Source organism: Myotis lucifugus, unplaced genomic scaffold, assembly GCF_000147115.1.
Source record: "Myotis lucifugus unplaced genomic scaffold, Myoluc2.0 scaffold_210, whole genome shotgun sequence".
Lineage (NCBI taxonomy): Eukaryota > Metazoa > Chordata > Mammalia > Chiroptera > Vespertilionidae > Myotis > Myotis lucifugus.
Window position 1 is genome coordinate 2,149,746 of NW_005871258.1, and position 23,875 is coordinate 2,173,620.

The following is a 23,875-nucleotide window of genomic DNA, read 5'->3' on the forward strand; positions in this document are numbered from 1 at the left end:
TTGTTTTTCTGCTTCTTCCCCATCGCGGACAGCGGCGCTCGCCGGCCCCAAGCCCGCTCTTCGCTCTCTCACAGACCACTGTCCCCGGCCGACTTCGGGCTCCGCTCAGCTCCGTCCGCCCAGCGCTGCCGCCTCTCGCACCCGGCTCCGCACGGACCCGCGCACTGGGACAGGGCACATATGGTGAGGGCTCGCAGTGCGCAAGCGCATCTTCCCGCCGCCTCGGCGTGCGGACGCAGGGCGTGGCTCAACGAGAGCTGCCCTTCGGGTAGAGCGTCTCCACTGCACCCGCCCGCCAGGCCGGAGCGGAGCGCCCCCTTCCCGCAAGCGTCCGCCGCGCATCGACGCCCGCGCGATTTCCAGGTTCTAGAACCCAAAGGCTGACAATGAGGCTGAAAATTCCCCAAGCCGGCCCCTCCCTGCGGGGGACGCAGACTTGGAGAACTGGAGCCTGGTCAGAAGCCGAACTTGATTGAGCTGGGCTTCCTTTCCACCTTTCAACCTTTACACCTTTGTAGTCTCAGCTGTTGGAAAATCAGTAAAGAACCACAATGAAGCAAAGATAAGCGCTCTGGTTGTTCCCAAGGGAAATAAATCCAGGACAAAATTGGGCTTCTCAGTGACTCCATGAATTAGGAAGTACGTACAATCACTAAAAAAAAATAAAAAATAAAAGAAGGACACACCCATTAAGTTACCCAAATAGGTCGTTTACTAAAACAAGTTCTAAAAATTTGTGTTAGGGAAGTCACGAGGAAATCTAGGAAGGTGGTGAAAATGTGCTATAACTGTATTTGGTCCGTGACATTACGAGTGTTAACTACATACAAGCTAATCATGCTGTATGTTACAATTCAACTTTTTTAATGTTCCATAGACAGGATGGAAACGAAGTTGGAGTGTCACTCCTGAGCAAGAGCGTGGCTATCTGATTTCTGACATAACATGTATCCTGAGGTCCAGAGCCTACAGACTCCAGCTGAGCACTAAAAAACTACCACTCCCAGCATACTTTGCTCCCGCGCCCTCTGGGCTGTTTAAACCCCGGACCGGAAACGGGGCCACACGTCAGCTCCAGCCTCTCGCCCGCCTTCCTCCCCCGTCACTTCCTCCGGCGTCGCACGCTGTAAAGCGTAAGCGCGCCTCAGCCAATCTAGAGGCGGAAGTGACGGCTGGTTCGCAGCCATTAGCAGCTGCTGCGAAGCTGAAGCCAGGGTGGACTGTGCTTCTGGAGCCGCTGGTCCGTCCCTTCTCAGGGATCACCGAGAGCTCAGGTGAGGCAGGGATGGTGTGGAAAAAACGGCCGCCGCGGCCCAGTGCTCACGGAGACGCCGCCGCTCAGCAGCCTTCCAGGCGGGGGAGGGGCGCGGCCCCGGTGCCGGTGTCAGAGCTGTTGTGACAGTTTGGAGCCTGCGCCTCGGGAGGCGTTGAAGGCGAGGGCCAGCTGAACTCCGCCCTCGTCTGTTCCCGGGTGGCTCGGGGAGTGGCAGGATACCTTGGGGGACGATTCCTTGGGAAGGTCCTGTTCTCGGTTGAGGAGGAGGCCTCTGGGTTGGTTGGGAGGGCGCACGTAGGCGGATCCAGGAAGTGGTAAGGTAATTGGAGAACAAGTCCTTTCCCACCGTCCCAGTGGAGCTGAAAAATGGAGGAATCCGCGGCTTGTGGCTTAAAGAATAGAGAGTTATCAGGATTGCTAAACCTGACCTTACCCCTTTCAATGTGTGAACACCATCACCTGCCCCTCCCCCGCAGCTCGTTAATCACTTCGCTCCAAATTATCGCAGCATTAAATTCTGAATTCATCCTGAAAGGGGGAAGGGCACTTAATAAGAATAGAGCCACAGTTGTTTAATAATTACTCACCTTACTAACTATAGATAGGAGGTTTTCTTACAGACTCCGGGAAACTATAGGATCTGTTGCAAAAAGACAACAACACGGCTGTAAAAAGAAATACATTTTAAAAACAGACCAAGGACAGGACACTCTTTGATTTGGTTGCGGTACCCGGACCCTGACCCCCTCCGGGAGTTGGCTTCGGGACGGCTGACCATTCTCCAGTCCCGGGAATGGGCTGGACTACTTGTAGCATCACAGAGGACTAGCCGCCTTAGGCGGTTGGCTCAGTGGATAGAGCGTTGGTCTGTGGATTGAAAGGTCCCGGGTTCCATTCCAGTCAAGGGCACATACCTTGGTTGCAGGTTTCCCCGTCCTGGTCGGGGTTCGTGCAGGAGGCAACCAATCCATGTGTCTCGCATCGATGTTTCTTTCTGTCTCTCCCTCTCCCTTCCACTCTCCTCCCCCCAAAAAATCAATGGAAAAATATCCTCAGGTGAGGATTGACTAAAAATAAATAAATAAATAAAGCTTTAAAAAAGAAAAAAGAAAGAAGATTAGCCACCTTGTTATCAGACTTTGAGCTCCTGTAGGCCGGACTGCAGACCAGACCCTCCCTTGCCCTGTTACACTTGCAGCTCGCAGCTACACGCCGTTTTCTTTTACCTCGTAATAAAATCAGCCCACTGGTGATGGGAGTCAGAGCAGAATTTCCAGGTGACCGACTGCTCTCCCCAAACTGCCGGCATTATTGGAATAAGCGCTCATTGATGATTCAACCCTGTCTCTGCTTAATTTGGCTCAAGTAGTGACAGGCAGCCTCTGACCCATTGTGTCTGGTATCAATTCTATATGCCCCTGGTAAGAACTTGCTTGGTTCTGACAAGCAAGTCAGACTTTAGTATTCAGTTTTCTGCCTCACCTAGCCCCTGGAAAGTCACAGTCTCACTGACATTTTCCTTGGAAGGTAGGGAGTGTAAAATTATTTTGCTATATATAAAATACAGCTCCTTTAAAATTTTATAGCACTTGAGGAACTAACAGTTTGTTCATTCAAAGTTAATTTTTTTCCATTGATTTTTAGCGAGAGTGGAAGAGAGGGAGAGAGAGAGAGAAACATTAACATGAGAGAGAGACATCGATTGGTTGCCTCCTGCACGCGCCCCTGACCAGGGCCCAGGCCAGGGAGGAGCCTTCAGTCTGCAGGCCGGTGCTCTATCCATTAAGCCACACCAGGGCGCAAGTTAAATATTTTTTGAGCACCTACTGTGCCCCTGACATTGCTAGCTGTAGAGATACAAAGATGAAGTGAAATGTGCATTTCAACTGCTTTTTCTTTGGAGAAAAAGGAATCAAAAGTGAAGTTTGCAGGAAGACTATCTTCATTTCCACAGAAGCTGGTGGGTGAGATCACAGTTTATTCAGATATTTTTGTCAATCCTCACCTGAAGATATTTTTTCCAGTGAATTTTTGAGAGAGCAGAAGGGAGGAAAGAGAGAGAGAGAAACATCGATTGGTTGCCTCCTGAATGGGGATCGAACCTGCAACCCTGTAGTGCTCTTTACCAGGAATCAAACCCAAGACCCTTCAGTGCACAGGCTGAAGCTCTGACTACTTAGGAACACCGGCCAGGCTCCTTCAGGTTTTTAAAAGTGCTTCGTTGTCAAAACCGGTTTGGCTCAGTGGATAGAGCATCAGCCTGTGGACTGAAAGGTCCCAGGTTCGATTCCTGTCAAGGGCATGTACCTAGGTTGCGGGCACATCCCCAGTAGGAGGTGTGCAGGAGGCAGCTGATCGATGTTTCTCTCTCATCGATGTTTCTGACTCTCTATCTCTCTCCCTTCCTCTCTGTAAAAAATCAATAAAATATATTTTAAAAAAATAAAAAATAAAAAAAATAAAAATAAAAGTGCTTCGTTAGTGTTTGCAGATGCATGTAAGTAGTTGAGACGCAACAGCCTCCTGCTTTGATAGGCAAATTATAAATTACTAGAGGCCCGGTGCACAAAAATTTGTGCACTCGGGGGGGGGGGGAAGGGGGGGTCCCTCAGCCTGGCCTGTGCCCTCTTGCAGTCTGGGACCCCTCGGGAGATAACGACCTGCTGGCTTAGGCCTGCTCCTGGGTGGCAGAGGGCAGGCCCAATCCCTAGGTGCAGCCCCTGGTCGGGCTCAGAGCAGGGCTGATTGGGGAGTTGGGGCGCCGCCCCCTGTCATGCACAGAGCAGGGTGGATTTGGAGGTTGCGATGCCACCCTCAGTCACGCTCAGGGTAGGGCTGATTGGGGGGTTGGGGCACCACCCCCATCACACTCAAGGCAGGGTCAATGGGGAGGTTTCGGCGCCACCCCCTGTGATGCACAGAGCAGGGCCAATCAGGGGGTTGGGGCACTGCCCCCCCCGCCCCCGTCACGCACAGAGCAGGGCCCATCGGGGTTGGGGAGCTCCCCCCTGTCACGCACAGAGTAGGGCCGATAGGGGAGTTAGGGCACCGCTCCCTGTCACACACAGAGCAGGGCGGATCAGGGGGTTGGGGCGCCACCACTGTCACACTCAGGGCAGGGCCGATGGGGAGGTTATGGCTCTACCCAGTCACACACAGAGCAGGGCCCGTGGCGTGGGGGGGGGGGGGGTTAGGGCGCCACCCCGTCACACACAGAGCAGGGCCGATCACGGGGTTGGGACGCCACACCCTGTCACACACAGAGCCGCAGGGCGATCAGGGGCTTTGGGCGCTGCACCTTGTCATGCTGATCTGGTGCCAGGAGACCTCGCGGCTCCGCTGATCCCGGTGCTGGGAGGCATATTACCCTTTTACTATATAGGATAGAGGCCTGGGGGCCGGCTGGTTTGCCCTGAAGGGTGTCCTAGATCAGGGTGGGGGTCCCCACTGGGGTGCCTGGCCAGCCTGGATGAGGGGATGATGGCTGTTTGCAGCTGGTCACACACCCTTCAGGGGGGGGGTCCCCACTGGGTGCCTGGCCAGTCTGGGTGAGGGACTGAGGGCTGCTTTCAGGCTGGCGGTTTTGACTGAAGCTCCCAACCACTCCTTTTTTTCTTTTTTTTTTTTTCTTCTGGGCCAGCTTTAGCTCTGGCTCTAGCTCTGAGGCTTCCGCTGGTTTGTTTCAGTTCTATAATCGAAACAATGTATAACTTCAGCTCTGAGATCCCAGCCCGCTATATTTGTTACAAAGTTTCAAACTGCCAGCTCAGAGGCCTGCAAGTCAGGCGAGGAACGTTGGAGTCTGCAGTCACGGGAGCAAGCAAGCCTCATGTTCGCTTCCAGCTGCCTGGCTGCCGGCCGCCATCTTGGCTGACAGTTAATTTGCATAAGGATATGCTGATTAGCCAATGGGAAGGGTAGCGGTCGTACGCCAATTACCATTTTTCTCTTTTATTAGTGTAGATATTTCTGTAGTAATCCAGGTGTACACATAAAAATCGCCATCTGATTGTTGCTGGTGGGAAATAATACATTTCTTTTGAAAGAATTTTTTTATCTTTTTTTTTTTTTTTAGAAAGACAGAATCATTGATTTATTGTTCCACTTATTTATGCATTCGTTGATTACTTCTTGTATGTGCCCTGACCAGGAGTTTGAACCTGCAACCTTGTCATATGGGGATGATACTCTAACCATTTGAGCTGTTGGGCCAGGGCAGGAATACATTTCTTTAAAACCAATGTAATTGAGATCTTCCTTTGTAATCTGAATTAGAATATGTTTACAAACTCCTATCTTACATAGAAGAGTGATGGAAAAGTCAAAAATAGACTATTACATTGTTTTACATCAAAGCTAAGAACACTGAGTGTCAATAAATCAATATCAATCTGTGGCCTCATAGATTTTGTTAGGTAATGGGAGAAAAGGAATGGAAACCAAAGCTTAGGGAACACCAGGCATCATTCTTTACATACATTGTAATCGCCTTCCTTAGGAGTTAAAGAAAAGAAAATCATTTAGGCAGAGACCATGAAAATGTGTCTTTTGCTCAACTCTGCTCTGTGTTGAAGCAAAGTTTGGTATCTGTGTGTATATGTACAACCTTACAACAGTTTAGTCATTTCTATTTTGCTTCTCTTTCTTTGGTAAAGAATAATGATTGTCAGTATATATCATTAGCTATAGCTCCAACTACTATAACTCCCAACTACTCATTTTTCTCTGGTCTGTGGTTATGTTCTTAAAGACTTATCTTTACTTTCATATAATAAAACAAAAACTAACTCAGGAGCACCTAAACTTTGCTCTAAATCGTTTTTGAGTGCTGTGACTATAATCTATTGAAAAGCCTAACATGAAGTGCTTGATTGTCAGCAGAACACTTTGTGAACTATAAATTATGCACTTGCTGGAATTTTTTTAAAATAAGAAAGAAAACTTTACTTATTTGCATCTTTTTTTTTCTAACCTTGTAAACCTTCTCCCCAGCAGCAAGGCTGAACTGTAAAGAATGGAAGCTCATTCATCTGTCGACATGTTTTCAAAAGTCCTGGAAAATCAGTTGCTTCAGACCACCAAACTAGTAGAAGAGCGTTTGGATGCTGAAATTCAGAAAATGGATCAGATGGACGAGGATGAACTAGAACTCCTCAAAGAAAAGAGACTTAAGGCGCTAAAGAAAACTCAACAGCAGAAACAAGTAACCTCCCTGCCCTGCTTTCTGAAATTACTTTAACAGTGTGCGCCTAGCAAATATACACATGTGCCAGTAGTTACGTTACAGGTCCTCATTATTAAGGTGTTTTCTTTTTCCTTTTTTTTTTTTTTTTTACCTCCAATTACCTATCACTATTAAAAATTTGGCTGGATAAAAATTAGTTTTAAAGACACATTCAAAATTAGCCTGCTCAGTGTAATAGTCTATAGTCAAGTAAAAGAAATACGTGCCCAGGATCATTTTCTGAGCTCGATGTATGTGGTTGAAGTGGACTAGGAAGAGCACTTCAGCAGCAGGAGGCAGTGGTTCCCTTTCAGATAGTGAAGCCAGCCTGTCATAAGTTAGCTGTGAGTTAAACACACTACTCATTGCTAATGCTCAACTAGAAAAAAGTTGGCATACGAGGGTATTTTGGTAGAACTCTGTATCTACCTGATTTGCAGTGAGGAACATATTCAATGTCTTAAAAGAAGATGTCCAGCAGTTTTAAAAACAATAGGCTGAGTATTTATAATTAAAAACCAATTAAAGCAGGCAGCCTTTAGACTTTCTTTATTAACCTACAAATCAATTTAAAATGAATTTGTTATGGAGTAACTCAGAGGATCTTATTTTAGAGCTTTTACTGCATTTTTTTTTATTTTAGGGAGGAAGGGAGGGAGAGAGATAGAAACATCAGTGATGAGAAAGAATCACTGATCAGCTGCATCCTGCACGCCCCCTACTGGGGATCGAGCCCACAACCCAAGCGTGTTGGTTTGGCATCTTGGTTTGGGAAGCAGGGCCCCTGACCAGGAATTGAATCGTGACTCCTGGTTCATAGGTCAACACTCAACCACTGAGCCACACTGGGTGGGCTTTACTGCATTTTAATAGATCCTTTTTTATTTATTTTATTTTTTTAACATGTTTTCTGAGGAAATAGGCAAGAAGCCTTAATGGTTTTTATAGCCATTCTTTTTGAAAGAGTAGTATAGATTGTTTAGTAATTTTGATTTTTCTGATCCACAAAGGTATTGGGGAAACCAGTGTACACAGTGACATAAGTACTTAATAGACCTGTGTTAATCAATATTCCTCAGTCAGCCAAGCACCCCCCTACTGTGGCAGCTAGAGACGTAGGACGTAGGTAGAGAGCAGAAGGACAAGGTAAGAAATAGGATGAGCCCTCCAAAAATTTTGTTCATTATTTTCTATTTTAATAAAAATACTGTTTTAAGTGCACAGGTCATTGGCAAGTTGCTAGGAACCAATTCCAGCATGTCATAATTTTAAGAGTTTCATCAAAAGGTTGATGAAACTTGGGGACTCAACAAGGTTGAGTCACACATGTAGTCACCTGTTGGGAATGGCTAAAGGCATTTCCCCAAACCTGAATAGGAAACTGATTGTGGCTGCCAGACAGTTAAAGGGCATCTTAATCTACATGTTATTGCCTCCTCCTGGCCAAACACCTGAACAGCCGTAGGCTATTCCCCAAACTGACAATGCTTCTGTGCCCTTTGAAACCTTACCCTTTGAAGTGTATTATCTCCACCTTGCCTTAGGACAAATTGTGTTAATAAAAACAAGGGTCCTAGACAAGGAGGGAGTCTTCAGTCCCTTTAGCTGAAGGTCCTCTAACCCTCAATGCCTTTCAAAATTATATCTCGTCTCCGGACTCTATTAGTCTCTGGATTTCTATGTCATCTACGCACAGTGCCTTTTCCAGATTCCTGAACCCTTCTTGATGCTGGACAAGAACCCCAGCAGCAAGTAAAGAAAGGAATCATGAAATGTCACATATCATTTTAAGGAATTGTATTTGAGAGGTTAAACTGTTTATAGGAGCTTTACCAAAGAAATGTCACATAAGGAAAAGGTATCTGGGCCTCCTGTGAGTGTCAGCTCAATGGAAGCCATTGTGAAATGGATACTGCACCTGGGCTGCTTTAGCTTAAGTGCAGAGGAGGAAAGGAGATGGTGTTCCTGCCTCTTTCTAGTTGGACCTTCTGGAGGCTGCATTCAGACCTCTGCCACGTTTTAAAAGAGCATGGAGGAATTAGACTGTGTTCAGAGGACAACCAGAAGAGGAAGTCTAGATACTGTTCCATGTGAGAAACAATCAAAAGGAAATGGAGATTCAGTGTAGAGAAGGGAGGACATGGGTGAGATGTGATATTTGAAGGGCCAACATGTAAAGAAAAGATTAGCACTTTTCTCTCTAATCTTAGGTTCAAGCTGGGATCCACAGACCGAAGTTAGAGATACAGGTACTTCAGTGTGAGAAGACCTTTCTCAAGCTTAGTACTAGTACACATACGAATGCTTTCTAAGCACATGTGTCAGGCAGTTTTACTCATCTTCATGTTGATTGCCTTATTTTCACAACTACTCTGAGGTAAACGCTCCATGATCTCCACGTTACACATGAGGACATTGGGGCTCAGACACGTTATTAGAATTCATAGCCTGATAAGCAGTAGAGCCGTTACTCAGGCGCAGGCCTTCTGCCTGCGAGCCCAGTTCCCCTTTATTAAAACTAACTGCCTGACGAGGAAACGCTGCCCGTTGTGGGGAGAAGCTTCTTGTCACCGGAAAGGTCAGAGGCTGGAAGGTGTGCCAGGCTCCTGGTAAGGGTTGGCATCTTGGTTTGGGAAGTTGGATTACATGACTTAGGAGATCTCTGTTGTTTCTGGACACTGAGTAGACAACTCTTTCTTCTAGGATACTGCCCATTGGCCACCAGTATAGAGAGGTTCCTGCCTCTCCCTGCTGGTCATCGAGGGGAAGCAGGGCCCCTGAGCATCGGAGCTGCAGTAACCCCCCCCTCTTTTTTCCCCTGTCCCCAAAGGCTGGCTTTCTCTCATGAGCATTATTTATGAAAGCTTTTTAGTAATTTGAATCAAATGCTTCTGATTTTAGTAGTTTGAGTGCAGAGAAATTAAATGGATTGCACATGCTAAGTCTCATGAGTCTAAAATTTTATTTTCAAAGTTCTAATAAAACATATATTCTAAGTTACCAAGACAGGTAATTGTCATAAATATGAGCCGTGCTGTGGAGCTAGTACCCACAACTTTCGCATTGACTCTAGAAACATAGGAAAGTAAGTCACTGAAAGGAATTCCTTTCTCTTTTTTTTTTTTTTTTTTTAATATATTTTATTGATTTTTTACAGAGAGGAAGGGAGAGAGATAGAGAGAGTTAGAAACATCGATGACATCGATCAGCTGCCTCCTGCACATCTCCTACCGGGGATGTGCCTGCAACCCAGGTACATGCCCTTGACCGGAATCGAACCCGGGACCTTTCAGTCCGCAGGACGACGCTCTATCCACTGAGCCAAACTCGGTTTCGGCAGGAATTCCGTTCTCTTCAGGATGAAATCAACTACATTACAAAGTACAGGGTAGGGCAAAAATAGTTTGTAGTTCCTATGTAAAATAATACACTAATTAAATAATACAAGAATAAACTGTTTCACACATTCACAAGTGTAAACTATCGCCTCACCTGTATTGTGCTGATTTGTACACACACTATAAGCTGGTACTAAAAGAGATATTTCACATGTGTAATATTTCCCTTTTCTTCAAATCAGGAATGGCTTTCAAAAGGACATGGGGAATACAGAGAAATCCCTAGTGAGAGAGACTTTTTTCAAGAAGTCAAGGAGAGTAAAAATGTGGTTTGCCATTTCTACAGAGACTCTACATTCAGGTAACATTGTTTCCTTCACTGACTTTTTAAACATGGAGAGATGTTTGAATAGAAATACTGTATACTGACAGAGAAATTAAGAACAATAAAAGGAACTACTTTCTAAGTTGTTTCTTTGTACTAGAAGTGTCTGTACATTGAAGTTAAGCAATTGTTATTTTAAAGATTAACTTAAAAACCAGTTACATATACAAGTATAAGTGAACATTATTAAAAGTCAAGAATATTTCTATATTAATGGCTGTTTTCTGAATTATATATTTACTAACTTTAAAAACACCTTAGAGCCCTAGCCAGTTTGGCTCAGTGGATAGAGCGTCAGCCTGCGGACTGAAAGGTCCCAAGTTCGATTCCGGTCAAGGGCATGTGCCAGTGGGGGGCGTGCAGGAGGCAGCCAGTCAATGATTCTTTCTCATTGATGTTTCTATCTCTCTCCCTCTCCCTTCCTCTCTGAAATCAATAAAAATGTATTTTAAAAAATAAAAATAAAAACACCTTAGAAATGTATACTTAAATTTTTTATCAGTGCAACAAGAATTTCTCTACTTTTTTTCTTTTTCTTTTTCTTTTTATTGAATTTATTGGAGTGACACTGGTTAACAAAATTATACAGGTTTCAGGTGCACAATTCTACAACATGTAGTCTGTACACTGTATTGTGTTTACCATCCCAAATCAAGTCTCCGTCCAGCACCATTTATCCCTCCTTTACCCTCCTCTACCTCCTTCCACCTCCCTCCACCCATTCCTCCTACCCACCCACCCCCTAACCCCCTCTCACCCCCAGCAGTCACTACACTGTTATTCCTGTCCATGAGTTTTTTTCTCTTTTCTTTTTTTCTTTTTGGCTCAATACCTCCACTCCACTCCCCCCACTCCCAGCTGTCAGCCTACTCTCGGTGAGTCTGTCACTATTTTGCTTGTTAGTTCATTAGATTCCACATATGAGTAAAATCATATGGTATTTGCCTTTCTCTGACTCGCTTATTTCACTTAGCATAATGCTCTCCAGGTACATCCATTTTGTTGCAAAGGGTAAGATTTCCTTTTTATGGCCCAGTAGTATTCCACTGTATAAAGGTATCTACAGCTTTTTTTTTTTTAATTTTTTTTTATATATGTTTTATTGATTTTTTACAGAGTGGAAGGGAGAGGGGATAGAGCGTTAGAAACATCAATGAGAGAGAAACATCGATCAGCTGCCTCTTGCACACCTCCTACTGGGGATGTGCCCGCAACCGAGGTACATGCCCCTGGCCGGAATCGAACCTGAGACCTTTCAGTCCACAGGCCGACGCTCTATCCACTGAGCCAAACCGGTTAGAGCTCTACAGCTTTTTTATCCACTCATCTATTGATGGACACTTGGGCTGCTTCTATGTCTTGGCTATTGTAAATAATGCTGCACTGTGAACATAGGGGTGCACATATTCTTTTGAATTAGTATTTTGGCTTCCTTCAGATAAATTCCCAGAAATGGAATCATAGGTCATAAGGCACTTCCATTTTTTTTTTTTTTTGAGGTAACTCCATACTGCTTTCCACAGTGGCTGCACCAGTCTGCATTCTAACCAACAGTGAACGAACAAGGTTCCCTTTTCTCCACATCCTCCCCAGCACTTGTTGTTTGTTGATTTATTGTTGATAGCTATTCTAACAGGTGTGAGGTGACATCTCATTGTGGTTTTAGTTTACATTTCTCTAATGATGATTTGTGATCTTGAGCATCTTTTCATATGTCTATTGGCCATCTATATGTCTTCTTTGGAGAAGTGTCCATTTAAGTCCTTTGCTCATTTTTAAATTGGATTGTTTGGGGTTTTTTTGGTGTTGAGTTTTATAAATTCTTTATAAATTTTGGATATTAACCCCTTATCAGATATATCTTTGGCAAATATGTTCTCCCATTCATTGGGTTATCTTCATTTTGTTGATGGTCTCCTTTGCTGTGCAAAAATGTTTTGGTTTGGTTTTGATTCTAAGATTTAATATTTAATCCATTTTGAGCTTATTCTTGTGTATGATGTAAGAAGGTGGTCTAGTTTCATTTTTTGTACATATCTGGCCAGTATTCCCAACACCATTTATTGATTAAACTACCTTTACCTTATTGTAAGTTTTTGCCTCCTTTGTCAAATATTAATTGACTATAAAGGCATGGATTTATTCCTGGGCTCTCTATTCTGTTCCATTGATCAATATGTCTTTTTATGCCAGTACCATGCTGTTTTGATTACTGTGGCCTTGTAGTATAGTTTGATGTCAGGTGGGGTGATTCCTCCAACTTTGTTCTTCTTTCCCAAGATCACTGTTGCTATTTGGAGCCTTTTTTTGGGTCCATGTAAATTTTTGGAATATTTGTTCTATTTCTGTGAATAGCCATTGGTATCTTGATTGGAATTGGTGTTGAATCTATATTGCTTTGGGTACTATGAACATTTTAATTATGTTAATTCTTCCTATCCATGAACATGGCATATGTTTCCACTTATTTGTATCTTCAGTTTCTTTCTTCAGTGTCTTACAATTTTCCAAGAATATGTCTTTTACATCCTTCATTAAATGTAATCAACTCCTAGTAGTTTTTTGGTGAAATCTTTAGGGTTTTTTATATACAGTATCATGTCACTTGCAAATAATGACAGTTTTACTTTTGCCTTTCCACTTGGATGCCTTTTATTTATTCTTCTTATCTGATTGCTGTGGCTAGGACTTCCAGTACTATGTTGAGTAAGAGTGGTGAAAGCAGATAACCCTGTCTTGTTCCTGATCTTAAAGGGAATGCTTTTAGTTTTTGCCCATTGAGTATGATGTTGGCTGTGGGTTTTCATATATGGCCTTCATTATGTTGAAGTATGTTCCCTCTATTTTGCTGATTTGTTTTGTTTTGTTTTGTTTTTATCATAAATGGGTGCTGGATTTTATCAAATGCTTTTCCTGCACCTTTTGAAATGATCGTGTGGTTTTATCCTTCATTTTGTTTATATGGTATATCACATTAATTGGTTTGTGTATATTGTACCAACCTTGAATCCTGGAATAAATCTCACTTGATCATAGTGTATAATCTTTTACACTGTATTGCTGGATCCAGTTTGCTTTAATTAAAAATTTTAGCATTTATGTTCATGAGGGATATTAGCTTATAATTTTCTTTCTTTGTAGTGTCTTTATCTGGTTTTGTAAAATGAACTTGGGAGTCTCCCCTCTTCTTGAATTTTTTGGAATAGTTTGAGAAAGATACGTGTTAGTTCTTCGAATGTTTGGTAAAATTCATCTGTGAAGCCAGCTGGTCTAGGACTCTTGTTTGTTGGATATTTTGTTGTTGTTTTCTTTTTGTTAATCCTCACTTCAGGATATTTTTTTTTCATTGATTTTTAGAGAGAGTGGTAGGGAGAGGGAGAGACAGAGAGAGAGAGAAACACCCTGCACGTGCCCCAACCAGGGGCCGGGGATCAAGCCTGCAGCCACGGGGATCGAGCCTGCATGCCCGGGGATCGAGCCTGCATGCCCTTGACCAGAATCAAACCTGAGATCCTTCAGTCTGTGGGCCGATGCTCTAAGCCCTGAGTCATATTTTGATTGCTACTTCAGTTTTACTAGTTGTAATCTGTTTATTCAGATGCTCTTGACTCTTCCTGATTCAGTTATGGAAGACTGTATGTTTTTAGGAATTTATCCATTTTGTCCAGATTGCCTAATTTGTTGGCATATAGTTGTTCATAATATTTTCTTACAATTCTTTGTATTTCTTTGGTATACATTGTTACTTTTCCTCTTTCATTTCTGATTTTTATTTATTTGGTTCCTCTCTCTCTTTTTCTGGATGAGTCTGATTAAAGGTTTGTCAATCTTATTTATCTTTTCAAAGAACTAGCCCTTAGTTTTATTGATCTTTTTATTATTTTTTTAGACTCTATTTCAGTTATTTCCCCTCTGGTCTTTATTATTATCCTTCATGCTACTCAATTTGGGCTTTCTTTTCTTCTTCTTTTTCTAGTTAACCTTTAAGTGTAAAGTTAGTTTATTTGAGATTTTTCTTTTCTTTTTTTTTTTTAATTAAATCTTTATTGTTCAGATTATATTTGTTACTCTTTTTTTTCCCCCCCATAACTCCCCTCCTTCCAGTTCCCGCCCCACCCTCCGCCCTCACTCCCCACCCACTGTCCTCATCCATAGGTGCATGATTTTTGTCCAGTCTCTTCCCGCATCTCCCATTCCCCTTTCCCCCCCAAGAATAGTCAGTCCATTCCCTTTCTATGTCCCTGATTCATTATAATCACCAGTTCATTCTGTACATCAGATTATTTATTCACTTGATTCTTAGATTCACTTGTTGATAGATGCATGTTTGTTGTTCACAATTTGTATCTTTACCTTTTTCTTCTTCCTCTTCTTAAAGGATACCTTTCAGTATTTCGTATAATACTGGTTTAGTGGTGATGAACTCCTTTAGCTTTTCCTTATCTGTGAAACTCTTTATCTGACCTTCAATTCTGAATGATAGCTTTGCTGGATAAAGTACTCTTGGTTGTAGGTTCTTGGTATTCAGCACTTTGAATATTTCTTGCCATTCCCTTTTGGCCTGCAAAGTTTCTGTTGAGAAATCAGCTGACAGTCGTATGGGTATTCCCTTGTAGGTAATTGAGTCTCTTTCTCTTGCTGCTTTTAAGATTCTCTCTTTGTCTTTTGCTCTTGGCATTTTAATTATGATGTGTCTTGGTGTGGTCCTCTTTGGATTCCTTTTGTTTGGGGTTCTCTGTGCTTCTTGGACCTATAAGTCCATTTCTTTCACCAGGTGGGGGAAGTTTTCTGCCATTATTTCTTCAAAAGGTTTTCAATATCTTGCTGTCTCTCATCTTCTGGCACTCCTATTATTCTGATGTTGGTACGCTTGTAGCTGTCCCAGAGGCTCCTTACACTATCTTCACACTTTCGGATTCTTTTTTCATTTTGCTTTTCCAGTTGGGTGTTTTTTGCTTCTTCGCATTTCAAATCTTTGGTTTGATTCTTGTGCTCCTCTGGTCTGCTATTGGGTATAATATTCTTTATTTCAGTCCATGTATGCTTACTTTCTAGTTTCTTTATCATAGCATCGAGGGTCTCATTAGTTTTCGTGAGGCTCTGCTCAAGTTTATTGCAAGCCCTCAAAATTGCGATTTTTAGCTCCATATCCTCCATTTCTGTCATGTTTTTTTGTCTCCGCATCTTTTATGCTTTCTTGGTGCACCCCCTTGTGGTCTTTGTGTACAGTCTTGTTCTAGTTAAGCCTTAATTGTTGTAGTTAATACTAGAGGGATTTGACCACCAGGCCGACTGGCTGTGAGAATCAGCTGTGTGGAAAACTTCTGTCCTCTGGGGAGGTGCTAATCTAGCCTTTGCCTGAGGCGATCTGGCAAATGGCTCTGCGCAGGGCTTGGGCGGGGCGGGCTCAACAGGGCGGGGGGAGGGAGCAGCTATGGCTGCTCTCAGTCCGTCCCCAGGTCCCCAGGGGCTCCGCCTCTCTGTCCCAGCAACCGTTGCAAACCTCGGAGGGACCGTAGCCAGACAGTCCCACTTCTCCCGTTTGAGTCTGGGTCCCTAGAGACTCGCCTGGATCTGTAGCCCAGAGTCTGAGACTCCCTCCTGATTGAAAATGACAACCGCGCCCTCAGCCACCAGCCCGCTTTGCGCGCGCACCACCGTACCACCGTACCTTTAAATTTTCCACACTGCGCCTCCTCTGAGCCTCGTAATGCTGTTGTTTTTCCTTCTAGTTGAAGAGTCTCTCCTCAGCCAGCCTTCCTGTGGTTCTGGTTGATGTCCGTTCCGTCTTTTAGTTGTATTTTTGAAGTGGTTGTTTGCGGCAGCAGTCTCCGGTGTTTACCTATGCCGCCATCTTCCGGGTCTCGAGATTTTTCTTGTTTCTTGAGATTGACCTGTCTTAGGTTCACCACCCAACAAGTTGGCTATTAATTAACATCTTTCATGGATTGATTGCTTGAGACTTATTGACTAAAAATATAAAAATAAAGAAAATATTGAAATGGTGAAATATCTTCTAAGGCAGGTGTGGGGAACATCTGGCCCTCAGGCCATGTAAGGCCTGAGAAATCATTTGGTCTGGCCCTGCCAAGGCATTTAGGGGTGAGTTAATTAAATGTTTGACCAAAATAGCAGGCTAATTTTTAAGTTGGTGTTTTGTGTGCCCCGTGAGTGATGTTATAAATATCCAAATGGCCCTTGGCAGATAAAGGGTTCCCCACCCCTGCACTAAGGGGAAATGGGAGAAGGTAAAGGGTATCAAGGAAGCCCTCTGCCATTGTGGTACGCCGTCATCTCCCATGGGCATTCATCTTCCTAAGTTGCCAACCTCTGGTGTTGATGACGAGTGATATATTGATATCATATCAGTCTGTAAGATGATGTGATGTGCTCGCTTGTTTATGAGATGTTTTCACCACTAGCTTGTTTTATGAAGGCGTAGAGTTTGCCTGTAGGTGGACCACTGTGTTTTGGATTCCTAGCCCTAGAGCAGCCATGGCTGACACATAGTAGGTGCTTAGTAAATATATTTGATGGATACATACACAGTGCAGCACCAGGAGTACTAATCTTAAAACTGAAAAATCAAAATTTAAATCATTAGGTATGTATATATTTCTAAGTTCCTAGCACATAATAGGCTGTACACTTTCATGTGTAAAATCCCAGAACACTCACAGTGACCCTTTGAGGCAAGTAGGTACATGCTTCATGTGTGGCTCACCTAATGTCATGCAGTTACTAAATGATAATAGGTTTTAAGCCTAATGCTATTTTAACTACACCATGACTGCAGCTTCTGTATTTTTAAAAAATGGATTAATTGACAAATGATGCAAAGTCTTATTTAAAATAGGTTCCAGCCCTGGCCAGTGTGGCTCAATTGGTTGAGCATTGTCCCATGCAAGAGGTCGCCAGTTTGATTCCCAGTCAGGGCACGTTCCGGGTTACAGGCTCGATCCCCGTCAGGGTGCATGCAGGAAGCAAACAATCGATGTTTCTTTCTTACTTCCTCTCCCTTCTCTCTCTCTAAAGTCAATAAAAATGAAATTGTTTTTAAAAATTCCATCTCTTCTGGGGATGGTATCTTCAAGCCTTCAAATGGTCCAGTGGTTTTGACATACCAGCCGGACTCTAACAATACAGCCTCTAACAGAACATAGGCTGTCCCGAACCCCTGGTAATAGAATTGTTCCCCTTTATACCAAGAAGGTTGGGAAAGCACCAAAGTCTGCATGTGGCCTGTGGCTAGGCCTGCTTCGTGGAGTTTGCACTGTGAGACCTAAAGTTCTAGGGAGGTTGTCTAACAGAGCTTGTGGTGGATCTATGTGTGCTAAATGTGTCTGTGACAGGATCAAACGTGCTTTCCTTATTGAGGAACAAGAAATTGTTGTAACGTGTTGAGGGCACAAGCACAGAGTCAAAAAGCTAAATAAGAAAAATGAAGCTTTTTTGAGTAATAAAAATAATTAAAAGGCAACAAATAAAATGTTCCTTATTACTCAAATAAAACCATGGAGTTGATTTATATACAAATGTTCAGGAACATATTTCTCACATAATGGTTTATTTATCCTTTATTTTGAGCTTCATTCAAAACCATTTAATAATTACTTCTCACCCTAGCCCACTTGGCTCAGTGGATAGAGCATTGGCCTGTGGCCTGAAGGGTCCCGAGTTCCATTCCAGTCAAGGGCACATGCGAGGGTTGCAGGCTCATCCCCAGTAGGGGGTGTGCAGGAGGCAGCCGATCAATGATTCCCTCTCATCATTGACATTTCTCTTTCTCTTTCCCTCTCCCTTCCTCTCTAAAATCAATAAAAAGATGTTTAAAAACAACAACAATAATAATAATAATTAGTTCTACCATTTTCACTAAAATTTCATTGCTGGACTTCAGGGTGATATATGAAAAGATACGTTCAGAGGAAAAGTAATGAGACATTAAATTTATCAGAAATTCCCTAGGCCCAAACCTAATTCAGGAAAAGCTACAACTCTGGAGTACCCCAAAAGCCTGGTAAAAACAACTCTGAAGCATCTAGTGTCTTAGGCATCCAAAGCAGTGGTTCTCATCTGTATTGGGCATGAGCATCACCTGCATGTTTCCAGCCACACTCCCAGGGAATTTTGATCCATCTGTATATTTTAAAAGTTCGATGTAATGAATACCAATGGTGAAGAGCTACTGCTCAAAAAGATTATTACAATAGTCTGTTTCAGAAACACTAGAGGATTGACCAGTTTAAATACATCCTAGTTTAAAGAAAATGTCACTTCCATTTTTCTCTTTAGAAGATGGCTTAATGGAAGTTACTTCTGGTATTTTCATTTTCTAAAACCATAATGACATATTTACAGCTAGAAGTGTTACTTCTCAGTGGCACTTGCACATATGGCACCAGATGCACATTTCTTTTTTTTTTTTTTTAATATATTTTATTGATTTTTTTACAGAGAGGAAGGGAGAGGGATAGAGAGTTAGAAACATCGATGAGAGAGAAACATCGGTCAGCTGCCTCCTGCACACTCCCCACTGGGTATGTGCCCGCAACCAAGGTACATGCCCTTGACCGGAATCGAACCTGGGACCCTTGAGTCCGCAGGTCGACGCTCTATCCACTGAGCCAAACCGGTCAGGGCCAGATGCACATTTCTAATTCTGGAAGTCTCTCCAAGTTCCATCAAGTTTAGATTTGTCACCCTTCAAGCTTCCTGTATAAGATACCAGGAATCATGCATAAAAGAAATTACAATTTTTTGTTTTTATCACGAACATGACAACTTTGTGAAGCACTTACAATTTAAGGCATATATTGAATGTTTTTTATAAATGTCATTAAAGCAAATCTGACTTCTTAGAATACTACATTGTTTTTCTGCCTCATAATCAGGCAGCTACCTCTGAAATGGAAGTGAGATCACCTGACACAAGCACCAGTTGGCTACCAAAGTATGAGACTCAAACAGATAAACTATAAAATCAGGTGTACTTTACTTAATGGCATTTATCTTTAAGAAGAACTCTGTTGTTTTGGGTTTTGATTTTCTATATTTATTATTTACAGGTGTAAAATACTAGACAAACATTTAGCAATATTGTCCAAGAAACATCTGGAGACCAAATTTTTGAAGCTGAATGTGGAAAAAGCACCTTTCCTCTGTGAGAGACTGAAGATCAAAGTCATCCCCACACTAGCACTGGTGAAAGATGGGAAAACGCAGGATTACGTCGCTGGATTTACTGACCTAGGAAATACAGATGACTTCACCACGGAAACTTTAGAGTGGCGGCTTGGTTGCTCTGATATTATCAATTACAGGTAACTTTTAACAAAATAAAAGACTTATTTTAATTCACATTTCAGTGATTTTTTAGAGAAGATTGTTTTATGTTGACGTTTATTTTATGGAACTAAGATCTTTTGGCTGACATGTAGAAGAACTTTCACAAAGGAAGAGCATATTTCTTAAAGTGTACGTTATTAGCATGACCTCACAGCAAAAATCAGTCGTGGATAAAAGTGAGTCTTGGAATACACCTAGCTATAAAAGTTCTCAACCTAACAGATCCTATTGCATCTAATTCTGTATAACCTGGAAACCCAAAATGACACCCAGAATGAACTCTTCCCTGGTTTAAACCAGATTACTCAAATTGATAGTGACTTTCAAACATTAGATTTTAATGTATATTCCTGTCTCATTTGCAGAATCAGATAAAATACACAGAATCTCATTTCCATGCTTAGCTTAAATTACTTACAATGGGGAACAGTCTCAATTTGAAAACCATCTAAAATCCAACTTCCTTTTTTCATTCATCTCTTTGTCCATTTCTCCAGACAGATAATTTATCTAATTCCACAAATTATAGCATATCATTTTGCCCTTTGTGCTTGTTCTTTTTTTGTTAATCTTCACCAGAAGATACTTTTCCCATTGCTTTTCAGAGAGAAAATGGAAGGGAGGGAGGGAGGGAGGAAGAGAAAGGGGGTAGGGGTGGGGGGACATCAATGTGATAGAGACACATCGACTGGTTGCCTCCCACATGCATCCCAACCAGAGGCAGAGAGCAAACCCACAACCCAGGTACATGCCCTTGACCAGGAATCGAACCTGTAACCCTTCAGTGCACAGGCCAGTGCTCTAACCATTGAGCATACCAGCCAGGGCTCCATTGATTTTTAGAAGGGAGGGAGAGAAGTGGGTAGGGGAAATAGAGAGGGAGAAAGAGACATCAATTGGTTGCCTCCCACACATGCCCCCAACCAGGACTAGAATCAAACCTACAACCCATGACCCTATGGTGTGTGGGCTGATGCTCTAACAACTGAGCCACACCATCCAGAGCCTCTGTGCCTGTTCTTTTTTGTTGTTATTCTTTTATTATTATTATTTAATATATTTTTATTAATTTCAGAGAGAGGAAGGGAGAGGGAGAGAGAGATAGAAACATCAGTGATGAGAGAGAATCATTGATCAGCTGACTTCTGCACGCCCCCTACTGGGGATCAAGCCTGCAACCCGGGCATGTGCCCTGACCGGGAATCAAACCATGACCTCCTGGTTCATAGGTTGATGCTCAACCACTGAGCCAAACTGACCGGGCCCTTTGTGCCTGTTCTTGATTTGCAAGAATAGTTGGTAAAACTGCAGTTGTCATTCCACAGTCATTGTGCCTTTCAATCAATAGAGAGTCCTTTCTCGCCTTTTCACTTCTCTACCCCTTTTCCTCTGAATCTTTCCTACACATGTCTAAATGATTCCTACATCGTAGAAGTTGATTTGGGAGTTTTAGGTATTATTTTCTTAATAGTAAACAAAATATTAATATTAAGTAAAATCACTTATTTTGAAATGATTTCAAACTTTAAACAGTTTGGAAATAATACAAATGATGCTCATATACCCTTCACTCATGTTCCCTATTTTAAACACTTTATATTTGCTTTATCTTAATTTTTTTTTTCTTCAGAACCATTTGAGTGGAAATTGTAGATGTATTGTACCTTTACATACTTTTGTGTATATTTTCTAGGAACAATGACATTCTCTTATGTAATCACAGTACAATTATTAAAACAGGAACTTGAGGTAATTTATAGACCTTATTCAAATTCCAGTAATGCCCTACATATCAAAAAATGCACTGCTTGGAGTTCACGTGTTTTTAGTTTTCGTTAACATGTCACAACCTGTTACCCTTCATTTGTTTTTCGGTACTGTGATATTTTGGAGAGTCCAAGCTAGTTATTTTACAGAGCATCCGCCAACGGGGTTTGTCTAATGTTTCAAGTTTAGATTCAGATTATGCATTTTTTCACAGGCATATCATAGAAGTGATGTATTCTTCCTTCTTAGTGCACCATATCAGGAGGCATATGATGGTTTGTCTCATTTCTGGTGAGGATAACTGAGCACTGGTTAACCAGTTGTCTACCAGGCCAAATGGTGATTTAAGGAAGAACTTTTACATATCTCACATTAATTTTTACTTGTTTACTTATATTAGAATGGGCTGTAGATTATTTTATTCAATGGGTTATATTCTGTTGCTATTATTATTTGCTTTCAAGTTCAAATTGCCCCAGGTTTGACCAGTGAGAGCCCCTTTCATACAGGCTTCTATATCCTTTGGTCATGTCCCCATAGTGTTTGAGCACTTGCTTTCTGATACAAATAAGATGTTTTATGGGTACTCATGTTCTACTCTCCCTAGAATTGGCTCTTACTCCAAGGAGCCATGGTTCCTTTCAGTGGCAAGTGATATTTCAAAACCAAGATCTAGCCTTGGCCCAGTGGCTCAGTTGGTTGGGGCATCGTCCCAAAGGTTGCAGGTTCAATTCCTGCTCAGAGTACATACCTAGATTGTGGGTTCAATCTCAGGTCAGGGCACATATGGGAGGCAACCAGTCGATGTGTCTCTCTCACATCGATGTCTCTCTCTCTCTTCCTCTCTATCTCTCCCCCCCTTCCTCTCTCTAAAACCAATAAAAACATATCCTTGGATAAGAATTATGCTAAGCGAAATAAGCCAGTCAGAGAAAGATAAGTATCACATGATCTCACTCATTTGTGGAACATAATAAACAACATAAACCAATGAACAAAAATAGATCCAGAGACATAGAAGCATCAAACAGAACGTCAAACCTCAGGGGAAAGGCAGGGGAGTGGGGGTGGGTAAGAGATCAACCAAAGGAGTTTTATGCATGCATATGAGCATGACCAATGGACACAGACAATAGGGGGGTAGGGGCTTGTGCTAGGGAGTGGGAGCGGGCAGGGAGAGGTCAGTGGGAGAAAAAAGAGACATGTAAAAGTTTCAACAATAAAGAATTTTAAACAAACAAGATCTAGGTGCTAGGTAACTCCCAGATATTTTTGAAAAAAGAAATTGTCGTATTTCATTTCTGAAGCATCATTCTCAAGCATCATTGAAAAAGAGTTTCACACCAGTTCTGGTTAATTATAATAAATTCCATGAGTTTTGATGATGTCTGTAGAAATCTAAACATTAAAGGTTGTTAAACAGAATCGAACCTGTCATAACAGGCTATCAAAATACAGCACCATTTTTTGTGTCCTTTTCACTGTGAAAAGGTTCAGCATATCCAAAACAGATGAGAAAAAACATTTGATTTTCTTCTTTGTTTTTCCGTCAGAAATTCTGTTGGCATCCTGTGAAATGTTAATCAGCAGTTAATGATACAAGAGAAAATAAAACATTGATCTAAAACATTTAGTAGTACAAAGTAAGGTTTATCACTATTAACCATCAGTATGAATAAATAGGTACTCTTCCTTGACACCAGCATTTTAAAGAAAAATTTACTCTTTCATACGTTACAATGAGAGGAAAAAAAAAAGATTTTTCTGTACTAAATCATAAAGAATAAGTGCTTTTCATATTTGCTTTATTTTCAGTGGAAATTTAATGGAGCCACCATTTCAGAGCCAAAAGAAAATTGGAACAAACTTCACAAAGCTGGAAAAGAAAACTATCCGAGGAAAGAAATATGATTCGGACTCTGATGATGATTAGGGAGCAGTTATAATTCTTTGTAAAGTGTCTTTTTATTTCTGCTTACTTTAGAATTAGATGTGTTTTCTAAATTCTGTTGGTTTTGATACATTGGTCATCTAATGGTCATATTCTAGTTTTATACAGTTGCATCACATTGAAAGACATCTTTAATATTTTCTCTGTGGAGCTCACGTTTAAATTGAGGAAAACTGCTGAGTTCTTAAATTATCTGGGTAGGATCTGGATTCTCTATTTTTGCAATTGATTTTATCACAATATGATTTTTATGTCTTTATGCCATTCACAGTTGTGGTTTTTTTTTAATTCACTGGATTGGAAACAAATTCAAGGAACTATTTCAGGACTAATTCTCATGCATTATTTACTTTATACAACAGGTCAAATAACAATTATTGGTGTAACAGACTGCACTTGTAAATGAATGATAAACACTTCACGTCTGGAATATGTTTGCATAACTATTAAAGAGCTGCTTATTTATTCTGTGTGCTGCATGTTGATGTTGAATCAGCTGATGGCAGAGGAGAACTTTTTCAGGTTGTGAGCATATTGCCTTATTTCAAGGGTCCTGATTGCTTGTATTTTAAGATATGCATTTAAA

General features: G+C 41.9%; 1 protein-coding gene across 3 annotated transcripts; it reads left to right on the forward strand.

Annotated features, from left to right (window-relative positions):
• The first annotated feature begins 1,095 nt into the window (after positions 1-1,095).
• TXNDC9 (thioredoxin domain containing 9) lies at positions 1,096-23,754 on the forward strand. 3 transcript variants are annotated; one of them, XM_023761484.1, is made up of 5 exons: positions 1,096-1,274; positions 6,272-6,479; positions 10,081-10,199; positions 19,292-19,546; positions 23,157-23,754. In XM_023761484.1, the coding sequence occupies exons 2-5, from the start codon at positions 6,291-6,293 to the stop codon at positions 23,269-23,271; spliced, it is 678 nt and encodes a 225-aa protein (XP_023617252.1). In that variant the 5' UTR covers positions 1,096-1,274; positions 6,272-6,290; the 3' UTR covers positions 23,272-23,754. The 3 variants fall into 3 exon arrangements, with proteins under 3 accessions (XP_023617252.1, XP_006097802.1, XP_014318963.1); XM_006097740.3 differs by having other exon boundaries at positions 1,098-1,274; positions 23,154-23,754; XM_014463477.2 differs by having other exon boundaries at positions 1,148-1,274; positions 6,269-6,479; positions 23,154-23,754.
• Positions 23,755-23,875: the final 121 nt, after the last annotated feature.

Bases quoted from the DNA above. Each gene is read 5' to 3' on its own strand.
- TXNDC9 (XM_006097740.3), top strand. From the start codon at position 6,291: ATGGAAGCTCATTCATCTGTCGACATGTTTTCAAAAGTCCTGGAAAAT. The intron at 6,480-10,080 runs GTAACCTCCCTG...TCTTCAAATCAG, and splicing joins AAACTCAACAGCAGAAACAA to GAATGGCTTTCAAAAGGACA. The intron at 10,200-19,291 runs GTAACATTGTTT...TATTATTTACAG, and splicing joins TACAGAGACTCTACATTCAG to GTGTAAAATACTAGACAAAC.